A 15,956-nucleotide genomic window follows, 5' to 3' on the forward strand; every position below is an offset into this window, starting at 1 on the left:
TATCACGAGACACTACTGCTCCATTATAACTTCGTCCATTATTGGAATACTGTCCTACTTTCCGGAAATCTGCAGCCTAGAGGGATCTTTATTGTTTAGGCAAGATTGTCCGAGATGCAGCCTCCCTTTTCCCAGCAGTGGGAATTATGATTTCACCGTTGCCGGAAGGTATCCATCAGTTAACTTCCATTGGCGTCTGTTGTACCTGCGCTGTATAATTAGTAAGCGCCGCTACTCACCCTGTGGCTCAGCATTACCATTCAGATTTTGTCCAGGCGCCGCACTTTCTCTATAAGTCACTCGATTTCTTTCATTCTTTTCGCTGTTCAGATGCTGAACGCTCTTATGCAATTTTGTTTGTATGGTGCTTTTACGTTGCATGGAACTAGTGGTTATTCAGCAACGGGACCAACGGCTTTACGTGACTTCCAAACCACGTCGAGAGTGAACTTTTATCACCAGAAATACATATCTCTCACACCTCAATGGAATACCCGAGAACCGAACTCGCGGCCACCGAGGTGGCAGGCCAAAACCATACCGATCACGCCACTGAGGCGCTGATGGTAGTGCAATGTCCAATTAGTTTAAATGAGACCCCTATTATTTCTGTAACGGGCCATGATACACAATAGCATAATTTATTTTCTAATCGGAATTGTTGTACTTTTTTATATGTGCGTTTTTATATACTTATTCATTTACTTCAGTTTGATATAGTGATTCTCCTGTATTTCCCATCTTGTCATATGTAGCCTTCTTTCATGATGTGTAGAAACCTGCTTAACAAGTTCACTTCTTTTTGGGATATCGCAAATGAATGTTCGCTTATTTTGAATAATCAGCATAATACTACTTAGTACATTCAAGATGGCGTAGTAATTCTATGTACAAAACTCTTCGGCTTCGACGTCATCCGTAATAACATCCTATTATTCCACCCTAATTATATCAGTAAACTGTAATCATATCTCATTTTTTTATTTCCTGTTAATATATCTTCTCGTGTAATCTCTTGGAGGTTATCGTCGAGCTGCCTATGAATGGTCATGAGAATTTCTCGTTTATCGGGAGCGCTTATCACTACCTCAACGCCCCAGTCGAGAACAGAGTTCAAAAGTTTGATCAGTTAAAAGGAATTGTGGCCTACACCACGTAGCTTGGTTACTGATTCTTTTTCCTGTTTAGCTACGTACTTCTCGTGAGTTCAAGTGCGTGCACACGTGTTTATTATATATATATATATATATATTATACATATATATAAAGGTATAAGCCACGAAGGAAAAATAAACAATGGAGTTTCTGCAAGATCTTTCGACTCAACGTGGCTTATACCTTTATTTATGGATTTATCACGTTCCAAACTTTCGTGATTCAGTTATACACACACACACACACACACACACACACACACACACACATATATATATATATATATATATATATATATATATATATATATATCACATACATTCATGTACAAGTACAATTCCTGCTTACATTCCTTCATCTCGAAAGAGCGCAAATTTTGCGAGTATGTGGACAGGCCTTTCTATGTATAACGTACCTGATGAGACCCGGCGAGATTGATTGACTGATTTATTAAAGATCATCTGGCGTCGCAACTGCTAATGGTTATTGACGCCACTGCAATGGAATATATATGTATGCATATCCAAATGAACAAATACATTCATACGTACACACATACACACACAAGACAAAATTATTCACTTAAAATAAAAAAACATTATAAACTCATTTGAATTTAATAAAATAAAATTAATAAAGGAGAGAAACACGTTCTAAAGCGTCAGCTCGTCAGCTTTTTCTGAGATGTATTGCTGCTTATTCCGGCCACTTCTTCTGTTGCAATAAGATTAGATTTTTATTTTTTTCTTCCGTGTCCGTTGTTGCCCGTGTTTTTTCATATACGATAAAAAAAATATGTATTTCCAAGGGGATTCTAATATTTTGTAAGTTTAGAAATTACTATATATATATATAATATATATATATATATATATATATATATATATATATATATACATACAACTCTTTTGACTACACCATCTTTCATTTACTGTTCATTGATTTGATGTAATATATATATATATATTTATATATATATATATATAATTATATAATATATATATATATATAGTATATATATATATATATAATAAAAGGAGCCCATAAAAACGTTAAAATAGATAAGTACTATATTTCAGTGACTGTACAGAGTGCAGTCTCTGAAATATAGTACTTTTTGTGCTTATTTTGGTATTTTTATGGGCTCCTTTTATCATTATATATACATATATATAAAAGCTCTAGCTTTGCTTTCATGCGCCTTAAAAATAGTTCCGTCTTTTTTTCATAATGAACATTGAACTCCTCCGAATACGGCACCAGAAAAATCATATGAAATATTTCGTCTCTTCATTTCCTTCTTTTTTAATCCACCGCCTGTTTCTTTCCTCAGTTCCTCTCTCTCTCTCCTCCTCGTTCCTCCGGAGAGAAGTGCCGAGACCTCGGGCTTATTAACCGTATCGTGGAGTCTCATCTTCTCTTATGGGATGTCTTAGCAACTTGATACTTGAATCTGATGCGTTTCGGGAGTCCCCCTCCGATGCTTTTGGGAGGGTCGTCTCTTTCTCGTTAGCTTCTATATTTTTTTTAAGTGATATTTTTATTCGCGTTCCTGGCTTTTTTCATGATCATTCACTCTTTTATTTGTTAGGCATTCTGCGATTCGTCTGTTCGATGATGGGATCTCACATGGCTGTTGCTGGTGACAGGAGACTCTGTTCTTAATTTTACTGATGTTCAATTACGTTTGTTTAGTTAACCAGCACAACTTTGATGGAAATGTGTACAACAAGTACAACGACCACATCTACTGAACAATGAATAATATTGATATACCTAGGTGGCTTCGCGTCTTTACAACAGGGTCAAGAATTACGTCAACATTGCGTAGCTTCAACAAAAAAAAAGTGCATCCTGCTCAGGGTGGTAAAGGTTGAGATTGTAAGTTTGAACTCCGTAGACTTCGCTACGCTTATGATGCTAAAGTAGTCTTCCATGTCAATTATTATAACCCAAGTTACATGTAGAATCTACTAGTCATTTTTACCAGATACATATGAAGTTGTAATCGCCATAATGCCATGTTAACTTGTCACATTCTTTGCTTTTTTTATACATTTGTCACTACAAAGCCTTGAGCTCCAACTTCAAAGAAATTTGAAGAAATCATGTCTGGCAGCGAGAAACGAACCCGCGATACCATAATCATCACCAGACCTCCTGCTCCTATTGCCACACTTTTCGTAATGATAATGACCGCAAAAACATCTTTCCTCCTCTTCATTCTGGTCTGGTGGCTTTGCATCTTTCCAGTTTCGGACCGAAAAATCCCGTCATTCACGATCCAGTTGACGCTCCCTGCTCGAATTTAACTCCCCGAGATGACATCGACACTAATGGGCAAATATTTCTGTGATCCGCTGGCTCAGGATCATTAATTTGGCCGGATATCCAGCAGACAGGCTCAATTAGCATAATGATATTTACCTCATTAGTCCCTATCTATTATACCCCAAGTTTCCTTTTCTTCTCATTTTTCGTCGTAAACTGCATTGGTGCGAATTTAAAGATGCCGCATGACGCAGTCACACGGATATCAGTATTACGACTTTAATCGTAATTTAATTTAGGAGATGGACGCGGTAAGCTCAATAGTTGTATAGCAATTCATTTCCAGTTGATTTTGTAAAAATTGACTTAATATCAAACGTTGTTACAGTGCGAATTTGTTTTGCAATATTACCTGGGTGCGAGAATCTAGGTCACTCGGAGTATAAAGTTCCCTGGATCGATATTTGGTCGTTTCGTGACATTGCCCAGAATCGAAGGTCTTGTCTCTCAAGACCTCGACCGAAAATGGTCTAAAAGCAAGCAAGCAAGCGAAGGTCTTAGTCGTTACCTTTGCCCTTGAAAATAATGACTTGCCAGAATCCCGTTGGGTTATTTTTAATACATTTTCATTACTCCAGTTTAAGATGTTCATTTTTTAATTATTACTGAAGGTAATTTCAATCTTAATACGAAAAAAGTTTAATCTCAAGACTTATTCGTATCACGGAAAGAAATATGTGGTAGCTGGGCAGTTTCTTTTAAGAATATATGGCTATTACTATGGAAAATAAGCAGAAAAGTTTTTGCATAATAAAATAAATATTTCTTTCTAAAAGAATGTTTCATCTTCTCAGGGTAAGTATAAGATAGCTCATGCGATCTTAAGGCAAATAAAGTGGGGTTTGATAGGTATGATTTCTTGAACATACCCAAGAAAGATATGGATTTCAGTAACGATAATAATAATTACAGTTCAGTTACTGTCCTCCATTTATGATATGGCATTCACATCCACGAAATATGAAGCCGCACACGAATTCGTTTCTTTTGTGTGTGTGTGTGTGTGCGTGTTCAAGAGCCTGCTACCGGCACGAATGTACACACTATACCTCTTATGTCATGCTGTACCTCGTATGTCATGTATCAATCGGTAAATTTTTTAGATATCTTTACGAAAATAAATACTTTATGCATTAAACTTGGAAAAAGTTTGACGATTTCCCTTCGAAATCATTGGTAAAAGTTTTCAATTCCCTTGCTATTCACGTATGTTTTTCTCTCATACGAATGCATGTTTTTTTTTTTTTTTTTTTTTCTTAACAGGTCTTCGTACGGGCTTGCGTGTCATTGCCCAAAAATTATAAAAGGCAAATCCCAAACGGTGTGGATTTTCCACCAAGGCAAATATATTACATTTCGCATTTTAAAGTCCAACAAATCTGCTCGTCCAATGTTTATCTCCAAAGGTCGCTGAAAGTAGTGCCCTACTAACAAGTGAATGAATTGAACATGCGTTGGTACAGCCTGTCACGCTAACTTCACATTTCAGTTATTGAATATTTTAATGCGTCTGATTTCTTGAAAACATCAAGGTCCATATATATATATATATCAACCCTGGACAAGACTATCAATAAGTTTCAATAACGTCAATGGTATCAATTTCGTCCACAAAAAAGTGGCATTATTTTTGCATGATTTTAAGTATTCTCACTTGTACTATGGACAAGCCATCCCGTTTACATTTTGTTTACATCACCTTTGCACACTGGAGATTTAAAGGCATGTTAGGCAGCGTAACTTGCTCGCACACCATGAGCAGCAATGTTAGATTGAGCGCCTCACATTACAACAGTCCTTCCTTCGCAAGTATGTCACATGAGCATTTAGAATTTACGTGGTAAGTATCACTATTAATCTCACTAGATTCTAGTGATATTCTTATTTACAGACCAGAGCAAGGTATTTGAGATTATTTCTATCACATCTCACCATGAAAATAGATCATAAATGAATCATATCACTGCTTTCCTTCTTCTCTTCTCCCATCTTATTCACGAAAGAAGTTTGGTGCAGAATAATTAATCCTCATTGCGCCGGAAATTAATTGGTTCCGAAGGTAAAGAGGCCCAGGAGCAACAAACCATTACTTCAGTTGTCTTTCTTTAATGAATCACGAGTCGTGCTTGTCAAACTGCATGAAATATTGCTCTTCCGGGTTCCCGCCGCTCGTTTGTGGAATATTCAAAATATTCATATTCGAAGAGGAGAAAAAAATGGCTTCCTTGTCCACGCTTTAATCTCAGGGGACGTCCGTCGGAATAAAAAAAAAAAAAAAAATACTGAGCCCTTCAAGTAATAACCCTCTTGCAGATAAAATCTTTTTGCCCTTCAAAGGATTTAATCTTAACGTCAAGTAAAAGGAGCTTTTGTTATTATTATTATTAATTTCGTAGCTCTCAACATCACGTCCGTCAGTCCCTTGACAAGTATTGAGGCAGCTTGAAGGCATCGCTTATATTCGGCGGTTTTTTTTTTTTACAATAGATTTGGGGAAATATTCTATCCAGATTTCTCTCTTTACGGCTATTTTTTCTATTTCCACAAGATGCCCCTTTGCTGCAAAATCCTGTGGAGAAATAACTGTCATCATTGTGCTCAGTATTCATAGTCTAGTAATACTAAATCAGTTCATTTTCCAGGATTGAATAATTTCTTTGCATATTGCTCTATTTGCACATTGAAGTCTCGTATAACAGTGTAAATATTCTGTTAAAATACTTAATTTATCTTTTCTTTTGTCGCTGAACTTTTCTATTCTCCGAGTAGGTGAACAGATCATCTCGATATATCAATAGATGTTCACTGTCTTTACTACTAACTTTCTTCTATAGCCTATTTCATCGATTTTAGCGTTCGCTTGTTCCCGGGGAAATAGATAATCCTAATTTCAATTCTTTCCTTCCACCTGGTTCGTTCTCCAGTATGCTGGAGGCTGATCAAAAAACCTATTTGCAATGACGAGTTTTTCCTTCTCTCAGACAGCATCGCCGTTCTCTTTCTCCTCTAATTTAGCCATTCTGTACTTGGCTCTCTCTCTCTCTCTCCCGTTCAGTGAATCTGCATTCCGTAATACCCTGATGTACGAGTGCAGGCACACTTTCTTTTAATCTACTGAACACTTCTATCCAGCGCTATATGATTCGCTCTTTCTTCTCATACGGCCTCGTTAATCTCTAAGCTTACGATACACTATTTCTGCTGTTCCTTGTTCGTGTGTATGTAGTTTTCCATATGATTCGATACAGTATACACACACACACACAATATATATATATATATATATATATATATATATATATATATATATATATATATATACATATATCATATATATATATATATATATATATTATATATATATATATATATATATATATATATATATATATAAAATGCACACACGTCTGCATTACCTTTGGCAACAAAAGTCCTTATGAAGTTCTTGCTCTAATTACCATAGAAACTATCCATTTTGAAGCTAAAAGTAATACAGATATTAAAGTCCTTTCTCTTATTCCTACTTTGGTACCTTACATATTTTTTTTTTTTTTTTTTTTTTTTGTCGAACAAAATAAACACACACACACTTAACTTACGCTATTATCACAACACGTGAGAAGAGTTCATTCGGTTTGGCGTTTTTAAGTTGAAAGGTCTTGTTTCTTGGTTAACTTTCCATTATTTTTTTCTTCTTAGGCAGGAGAACAAGACTGGATTCTTTTACTAAAAAATGTCTCTGCTCTCGTGATGTAAAAATGAGTCAGATTTGGTATAATGTTCTTCCTTCTAACCTCATTGCTATGTTAGTATGTTATAATAAAACAATTTAACTTATAACAGAGTTAGTCTTGCATAGTCAACCAAAATTATAAAATAAAACAATTTAAGGACTGCATAAATAAAATTAAAAAAAAAGTAAAACTAAGTACCAGTCTTCATCAAAATTTGTAGTATTTCCTGTAGATAATTTGTAGGTAATAGGAAAAAAAAACTATTTTATTTTCTTGGTTTTATTAAAGTACAGTATATACAGCAAAGTCCTCGAACACAAGCTTTAATGGGAGGACCGATGATGACTGACAGACGTCACTTCATATTTAAGCTAATCTTTATTTTCATTTAAAAATGTAAAAAAAAAAAAGTATTATATTTCACAATACCAAGAGTTCTTCTCAGACACATTCTAATGGTACCATCTTCGGCCTAAAAATGCTACAAGAAAAAAAAAGTTCTTAATTTTCAGTCTAATATCTAATTCACAATGATATTCTTTTAACAGTAAAATTCACGTATCTCAAAGGACAGTAATTATCATTCTACAATAACCCTATCAAATACAGTTCCCACTCCTCAATATAATAGCTTTAAGGTATCCTCTCAACATTCAGTTAATGGTAGATTCTCGCCCAAGTCGAAAATGTTTGATAGAATATACTACAGTACAGTCATCCTCGAAAGTCAAGCACAGGCTCCTGTTCAACCCACCACAGACTCCAGCACACACTTGGCAAGCATACACTAAAAGTATTTGTATATGTTAGACTTTTCTTGGATTACTTCAATCGAACTACAGTGCACATCAGTGGCATGAGCTTGACTTAAAGAACGGCTATATAGAGGAATTTACTAATCACACAGCATGACACCTCAAAATAATTTTCTACGTTACATAAATCTAAACAAACTAGGTTTCCATCATCCCTATCAGAAAGTAATCATTCATCAGTGTCTGCAGTTTGCCTCGTGCAGGGAACAAATACCATTACCTGTAAAACTGGGATCAGCATCACCTCAGTTAATGTAAGCGTAGTGATATCATCACGCACGAGACATGCAATATGCTGAACACCTCATGAATTCACTATAAGTACGAGGTATTTCTGTAATTGCCATTCATGTTTTGCTTATGACTATAATACCTTACTGGACAGTACAGACAAATGATAAACTTCATCATATACACACCCATACAATCAATACACATAATATAGAAACCTACACTACATTGATATATCATTTTCATCTCAAAAGGCTGTATACATCCATGCAAGCGTTCATTTGCCATCAACGACGAGGGGAAATTTCTTCTCGGCCACACTTCTGGAAGGAACCTCAGAGCTACAGCTGAACGGGGCCAGGTTTAAAAAAAAAAAGGTCTCATGATATAAGTTCCAGCTGAACGCGGCCAGATTCTAGGCTTTTTGTGGGATTAATCTTACCTATCACAGTCGATACACCGCAACCTTTTCAGTAATGGACCTGGCGTTGCAGTTAGTGGAGGGTCACTGTGAAAAGTGTCGTGTGAATGTGCTCGCATGTAAGAGCGCGTACGTGCGTTCGTATGTATATATAGGTGTTCGCTATCTGAAGCGCTGGTATGACCTCATACTGTGTCAGTGACACCTCTTCACTTATGACAGTGTGTACGATCGTCCATTTCTCCACAATATGACAACACACGTTTCAATCCATCTTGCCTACCAATTAATCATCATCATCATCTCGGTAACTCAGGAGCGCTGAGAGGAACACATGGCGTACAAAATAATGGGCATTTTCTAGGATACCGCGATACCTTCTACTATATTGGAAACCAATACTCGTTCACAAAATACACAGTATAAAAACTGATTGAGAATATTCTCTCTCACACAAAATTTCCAAATTATGCGTAAAATTCCTTCCTTTCTACAAACCAATAATTCATTTGAAACTAGTGTAACAGTGGACTCGGTACCAATTAGTTTTTTTTTTACATTTATTAAAACTTAGGAAAAATCATTGTACTGATAAACCCAAAAAAAGACGAACACTTCTAAAACAAACTATCTTCGAATAACTTCTTGACAGGAGATAAAAAAAAAAAAACGTTTCTTAAATTTTCCTTCCTCATGGGACAATTCATACATCGTTGCTGCGCTAGTCTGATATATCTTTCTTCTGAAACATACATACATACATACTGCTCCACACTTGTAAATAAAAAATACCCTTGTTTCCTAAGAAACACTTCCCGTGCTAACATGATATGTGCAAGCTATCTGAACTGTAATACATATAGAGAACTTGAAAAGTGGAAATGAAAAATCACATGGAAAACTCCTCTAGTATAGAGAAATAGACGGATATGCCGACATGAAATGAATTCAAACAAAGGACGGGAAATCAGTGTGGACACAATTCTGTCTCTGTATAAGGAACACCTATGTACTCGTGTATATATTTATGTGTGTATCTGGGTATATATATAATATATATATATATATATATAATATAATATATTATATAGATTATATATATATATATTATATATATATATATATATATATATATGATATATATATATATATATATATATATATATATATATATATATATATACATATATATATATATATCTATATATATATATCTATCTATCTATTATATATATATATATATATGATATATTATATATATATATATATAATATATATATCTATCTATATCTATCTATCTATCTATATAATATAATTATATATATATATATAATCTATATATATATTATTAATATATATAATACTATATTCTATATATATATAATAATATATATATATAATATTATATATATATATCATATATATATATATATATATAATAACCACAAATACCTCTTAGGCCCCAATGCACTTCTCCTTGGAGTTAACTTGATAACCAGATGGATGAGTGAGTCGATTGTCTACCTTTGCCATTTTATCCAAAAGGAACAAGTTCGATTCCTGGCCAGGCAGACGCACTTATCAATTAAGATTCCCTTTAAAGGGCGGTGCGTTATTCCCAAAGTAATCAATTCTATTAATAAGGCGTAAAAGGGGGCCTGATATTTATGTTTCTAATATATATATATGTGTGTATGTATGTATTATATAATGTGCATGTGTACAAATATATGTATGTATGTATATTTAAAGTCACAGGACGTGCATGTGTACTCCATACATACATTGTGAAATATGTCAATATTTCCATAACCCATAAAAAAACTAATGATTCTATGAAATAAAAACCAAATGAAAGAAAACTAATGCTCATATGAATTAAAGATCGCAATTTGACGAAGCCTTATAAAACTTTCTAAATGGGGAAACTATTTATAAAAGATTTCAGAATTTTCAGTACAAAAATAAAACCAAACCTCTTCATAATTGTTTTCTAGATGAAAAGGACAAGAGTAAACTCATCAAATAACCTATCAATCATACTTCGTATAACAAGAAATTCTCACATACTCCGCGAGAGATTAATTTAATATCATCTATAACCAAGAAAGAAACAAGAAAAATAGAAATAAAATTAAATACATTCGGCGTTCCACTTTTATCGCCTCTCAGCACAGGCACACGAAGTTAATCGGATTCTTTCTCTTTCTCCCTCTCTCCATCTCTCTCTATCTCCTTCTCCAAAAACAATCACAAGCAACACGTGGGGAAATGGCCGGTTATGCATTTACTACAAATCACCATTTGGAGGCCCTGCATATATAAGAAAATAACCAATTATAAAACATTACAAAACTCTGGAGTATTACAAAAATCTGTAAATTGGCGTTATGGTCTTTGCTAAAAGACATTTTCTTGCCGATTTGAATATTAATACATATATGTATGGGTATACACAATACCATGATTCTACGTATATGTGTATATATGTGTATAGAACTGTCCCTTGTGCAGATCAGTTCTAGATCTTGACAGTGGAGGACTATTTCTTGAAAGAGTTTAGAGTCTGTAAAATTAATCGAGTTCTTTGTTGACGGTTTTATGCAAAACGAAACTGACAATGGAAAGGATTGCAGTCACTATTCAACATCAAATGAAGCTAAATTATTCAATGTACAATGAAACTAAAAATGGAAAGAGTGTAGTAATTACTCATTCACCAGGGAAGCTGTACTGCATCTGAAACAGGACAACCAAAGGCGATGTTCAGTCTCTTTTTCTCTTTTACTTATTTATCTATATCCATCATAAATACACAAATACGCACCTGTCAGCAAAATTACATTGAAAGTACATACATCAAGGTATCGCTTCGTAATCTAATTTTTCAGGCTGCAAAGGCTAGTTATAAATGACATATACATACAATCCATAGAATGTATATACATACACTTGTATGTACACATACATACATATACGATAGGACAAATCTTTATTAGTTACTTGAATAATTTTAGTAATAATGACGGATGACTTTACCTTGTGAAACGTTAAATTCAGGCACCCACAATGCTTATAAGACCTCAGTCTGATACAAATCTAAATAAAAAAAAGTTCTCAAGAAAACTCTGAGGGACCAAAGGCTTACACGTACATGCAATCCTTGAACACGGAACCTGCACATTTCATAAACTCTCTGCAGTCTCTGTTATCTTTGAAATCATAAATACACACAACTCGATTCATCTCTATATCCTAAATGCTGTGAAGCGATGAGATTTCTCAGTGGATGAAAGGGGCTTTGTGGGTCAGCATCAAGAGTCCCACCGATATAATGGATAGCAACAACGAGGCCTCGGTGGCACTGGTGCCACTCATGTGTTCTGCCACCGGACGCGTGTGGGTGGAGCCGCCCGAAGTGGCCAGGGAATCTGACTGGGGCTTTTCGTTCTCTGTGGTCGAGGAGGATGAGGAGGAGGAGGATGGGGAGTTGGTAGTGGTGGTGGTTGTGGTGGTGGTGGTGGAGTGGATGAGGATCTGTGAGGGGATGTACTCGCCGGGGATTTCTGTCAAGTTCGAGGTGAAGTAAGGCTGGGAGAAATCGGCCCTCAATTCGGCGAGGCGGTTGTGGACGTGCAGCCCAGAAATTGGGTGCTGGCGGGTCACACCGTCAGAGTACACAGAAGTCAGTTTGGCAGAATAAGGAGCCTCGTATTTGTGTATGACGGCCACGAGCTTGACGTCAATGCTGGCCTCTCCGGGCAACTCGTAGCTGACCATCTGCTGCCGGAGGCTCTCGAGTTCGTTGTCGATGCCCCAGGTGATCTCCCTCTCTTTGCCCGAGGGGTCCATGACAATAGCCTGCAGGCCTGTGATGGTGCCCCTGATTCGGCCCCAGTAAAGCATCTCCTTTTCTGGGTAATCCAACAAGTCAGTCACGAGCTGGACGGATTTCTCTGGGTTGCTCAAAGTGGTGTTGGACACGATCTCCTCGGTCTTGGTGATCTGGCTCTTTTCCTCGTTCCTCACCACGTGGTCCACTTGGTAACGGACGGGCTCGTCCTCAGTCAGAATTTTGGCATCGTCCTGTCGATTGGATGTGCCGTCCTTCAAGACGTAGGCGCGGCGCTCTTGAGGCGACACGTACCCGGGGTATACGTTTCCATCTTTGGATCCCACTGCCAGCAGCATGCTGGGCGTTGCGATGCCACGGTCAGGAATGGCCTGCAGGCGATCCCACTCGACCTCGATGATGCGAGCCGACCCGTTGATGGACACGAGGACGTCATACTCTTTGTTCTGGAGAACTTTCCCTAAGAAGGGGACGTTGCATTTGCCATCCTCGACGGCGCCCGCGGTCCAAGTGCCACGGCTCTTGGCACGGCACCACAGAGGTCCGTCGGGAGTGACGCGGACGGCGTTCTCTGGTGGGTTGTGGCCTGCCACGTCGTCCACCCACTGCAAAGTGGAAGACGTCAAGTCCTGCCCGTGCGGGATATGGATCCTGGCCATCTCGAGGGCGTAACAACAGTAGGCCATCACGACCACCAGGAGCACCAGCTGGGTTCCTGAAAAAAAGTAAAAGAAACATCACTAGACATGGTGCTTACTAAAGCCACAACGATCAGCGTTATTAAACTAATCAATAACCAATATAATACACGGAAAACATAATGCATTGCTAGGATGATATGTGACCATCAGATATCAACAAAGATACATAAAGGCTTCAATTTCAATGAAAACGTTATCTTATAGGAATTTTATTTCTCCATAATTTCACTATTGCCTTAATGAAAACAACAGCATGGTTTTACTAAGACTATCTTAATACTAGAGCATCAATACTTAACCTTTACTCAACAACCCATTTCCCTCATCGTGTCCCCAAAATCTGTAATCTATGGTTCTCCATACATGGTTTATTTGTTTGTATGGTGTTTTTACGTTGCATGGAACCAGTGGTTATTCAGTAACGAGACTAACGGCTTGACGTGACTTCCGAACAACGACGAGAGTGAACTTCTATCACCAGAAATACACATCTCTCACACCTCAATGGAATGCACGAGAATCGAACTCGCGGCCAACGAGGTGTCACGCCAACACCATACCGACCACGCCACTGAGGCCCTTGTACTCAATTCTCTTACTATTAGATATACGACGCCAGAACATAAACACGCACTGCCATATTTACAAACTCACGACAGAAACAAAAGAAAAAAAAATCTTTCATATCGCAGATATAAATTCCCCTATACGCAGAGTAACGTCATGCACAGCCCTCTCTATCAGCAGTGAATCGAGCACTACACCCACACAACACAAACGCAGCTTTTGCAAAGCCAGAAATAATTAATAACAGAGAATGCAGCTTCACCTTTAAGGCTTCGTTGGCGTGAGGAAATTTCCACTACACGGGCTTTGTTCAACAGGTAGCGCGATAAATTCATTATATATACGTACGTATACATAAACACACACACACACACACACACACACACACACATATATATATATATATATATATATATATATATATATATATATATATATATATATATATATGCGTGTGTTTTCGCGCCAAAACACAGCAGTGTTATTTTTTAAATTTTTTAAGATTATATTTTTCTTTACAGTCAGCAGCTATATATATATATATATATATATATATATATATATATATATATATATATATATATATATATATATGCGTGTGTTTTCGCGCCAAAACACAGCGGTTATTTTTTAATTTTTTAAAAAATTATATTTTTCTTTACAGTCAGCAGCTTATATATATATATATATATATATATATATATATATATATAATATATATATATATATATATATAAAAGCCGACTATTCAGATCAATACAAAAAAAATTCAAGCGCTTGAATAAAAACAAAAAAAAGTTAACTCCACCGTATACTACTCTCGCTTTCCAACTCCATTGGCTAACAGAAAAAAAATTATTTTAGCTCATTCCAAAACCACCAGGAACGATGGCATTCCATTTGATTCTCCCCACCCACAATTCGTTTAGCTACGAAAGAGCAGCTGTTTTATGACGCCGCATTATATTTATGAACGCGAAATTACGATGGAGGCTTTTTGCCATTAAGTTTAATTAGGTTTTCGATCCTTTGGGAAATCATTGAAAGCTAGTTAACCATTTCTCACGGCAGAATTAATAATGAATTTTCTTCCCGAGAGACTATTAGTATTCATTTGTTTTCAATGGAGTACATTGGAATGAATGTTAGCTCAATTCCCTCGTGCGCATTGGCAAAGAAATTCCTTCATTTGAGAGAAAAAAGAAGAAGAAGAAGAAGAAGAAGAAGTTTGCTTCGTCAATCAACAGGAGTCGTCCTATTGGTTATTCCTATTTCGCAAATTTGAATAACAAAACCAATAATAACGTCATAATATCCTTATAAGTTTTCGTCATCTTTTATATACTCAAATATACCAGACACGATTAAAATGCACCGTTCAACCCCACCTCAGGTTGTCGAATTCAACTAAAGTGATCTCAGATATAATTCTGGAAAAAGGAAATATCACTGGTTCACGGATGACAGAGGAAGGCAGGTCATTTCTAAGAATATCTCTTCCCTTTAAAGGCAGCTACACTCCTACTTTTCCACTTCACGCACCACACACACACACACACACAGAGAGAGAGAGAGAGAGAGAGAGAGAGAGAGAGAGAGAGAGGGGGGGGGGGGGGGTGATTATTTACTCATCTCAAGGACAAGACTGAAGCGTGCGCCCCTCTTATCACTGCATTAAGGGAACTTTAAATCATAATTTCCTTCAACTATTTGTATAATATTCTCTCTTGAAAAATATAGCATTAATTTAAAAGTCGATTTTATTCCTACATTAAACAATAAAAAAATCTACAGTTCATGTAATAAATAACTAATAATAATAATAATAATAATTAACTAAATAATATTAACACAATAAATAATAAATAAAGAAATCCTCAACGCATAATTTCCTCGCCACTTCCCTTTACGGAATAAATTAAAATATTATTTTATAAAAATTCTACGGTTCAACTAATGAATAAATAATAAAAATAATAACATTAATAATAATAAATATATAAATTCTAAGGAATAATTTCCTAGCCACTCCCCTATACGGAAAAAATTAAAAAAATTATTTTAAAAAAATCTACAGTTCCTCTAATGAATAATAACGATAGTAATAATGAATAATTAATAAATTCCAAGGAATAATTTCCTCGCCAC

The 15,956-nt window shown here is 36.0% G+C and overlaps 1 protein-coding gene and 1 long non-coding RNA gene across 3 annotated transcripts in view; one reads left to right on the forward strand and one right to left on the reverse strand.

The window, feature by feature from the left end:
* LOC135222687 (uncharacterized) overlaps positions 1-15,956 on the forward strand; it is a 370,412-nt gene that overhangs the window by 14,734 nt on the left and 339,722 nt on the right. The window lies entirely within an intron of this gene.
* The window catches only part of LOC135222670 (protein unzipped-like), a 261,762-nt gene continuing 255,937 nt past the window's right edge, over positions 10,132-15,956 (reverse strand). For both annotated transcript variants that reach the window (XM_064260827.1, XM_064260837.1), the window contains one exon: positions 10,132-13,255. In XM_064260827.1, coding sequence (XP_064116897.1) covers positions 11,970-13,255 — 1,286 coding nt within the window. In that variant the 3' untranslated portion in view covers positions 10,132-11,969. The remainder of the gene's footprint in view (positions 13,256-15,956) is intronic.

The sequence above is a fragment of the Macrobrachium nipponense genome, chromosome 20 (genome assembly GCF_015104395.2).
Source record: "Macrobrachium nipponense isolate FS-2020 chromosome 20, ASM1510439v2, whole genome shotgun sequence".
Lineage (NCBI taxonomy): Eukaryota > Metazoa > Arthropoda > Malacostraca > Decapoda > Palaemonidae > Macrobrachium > Macrobrachium nipponense.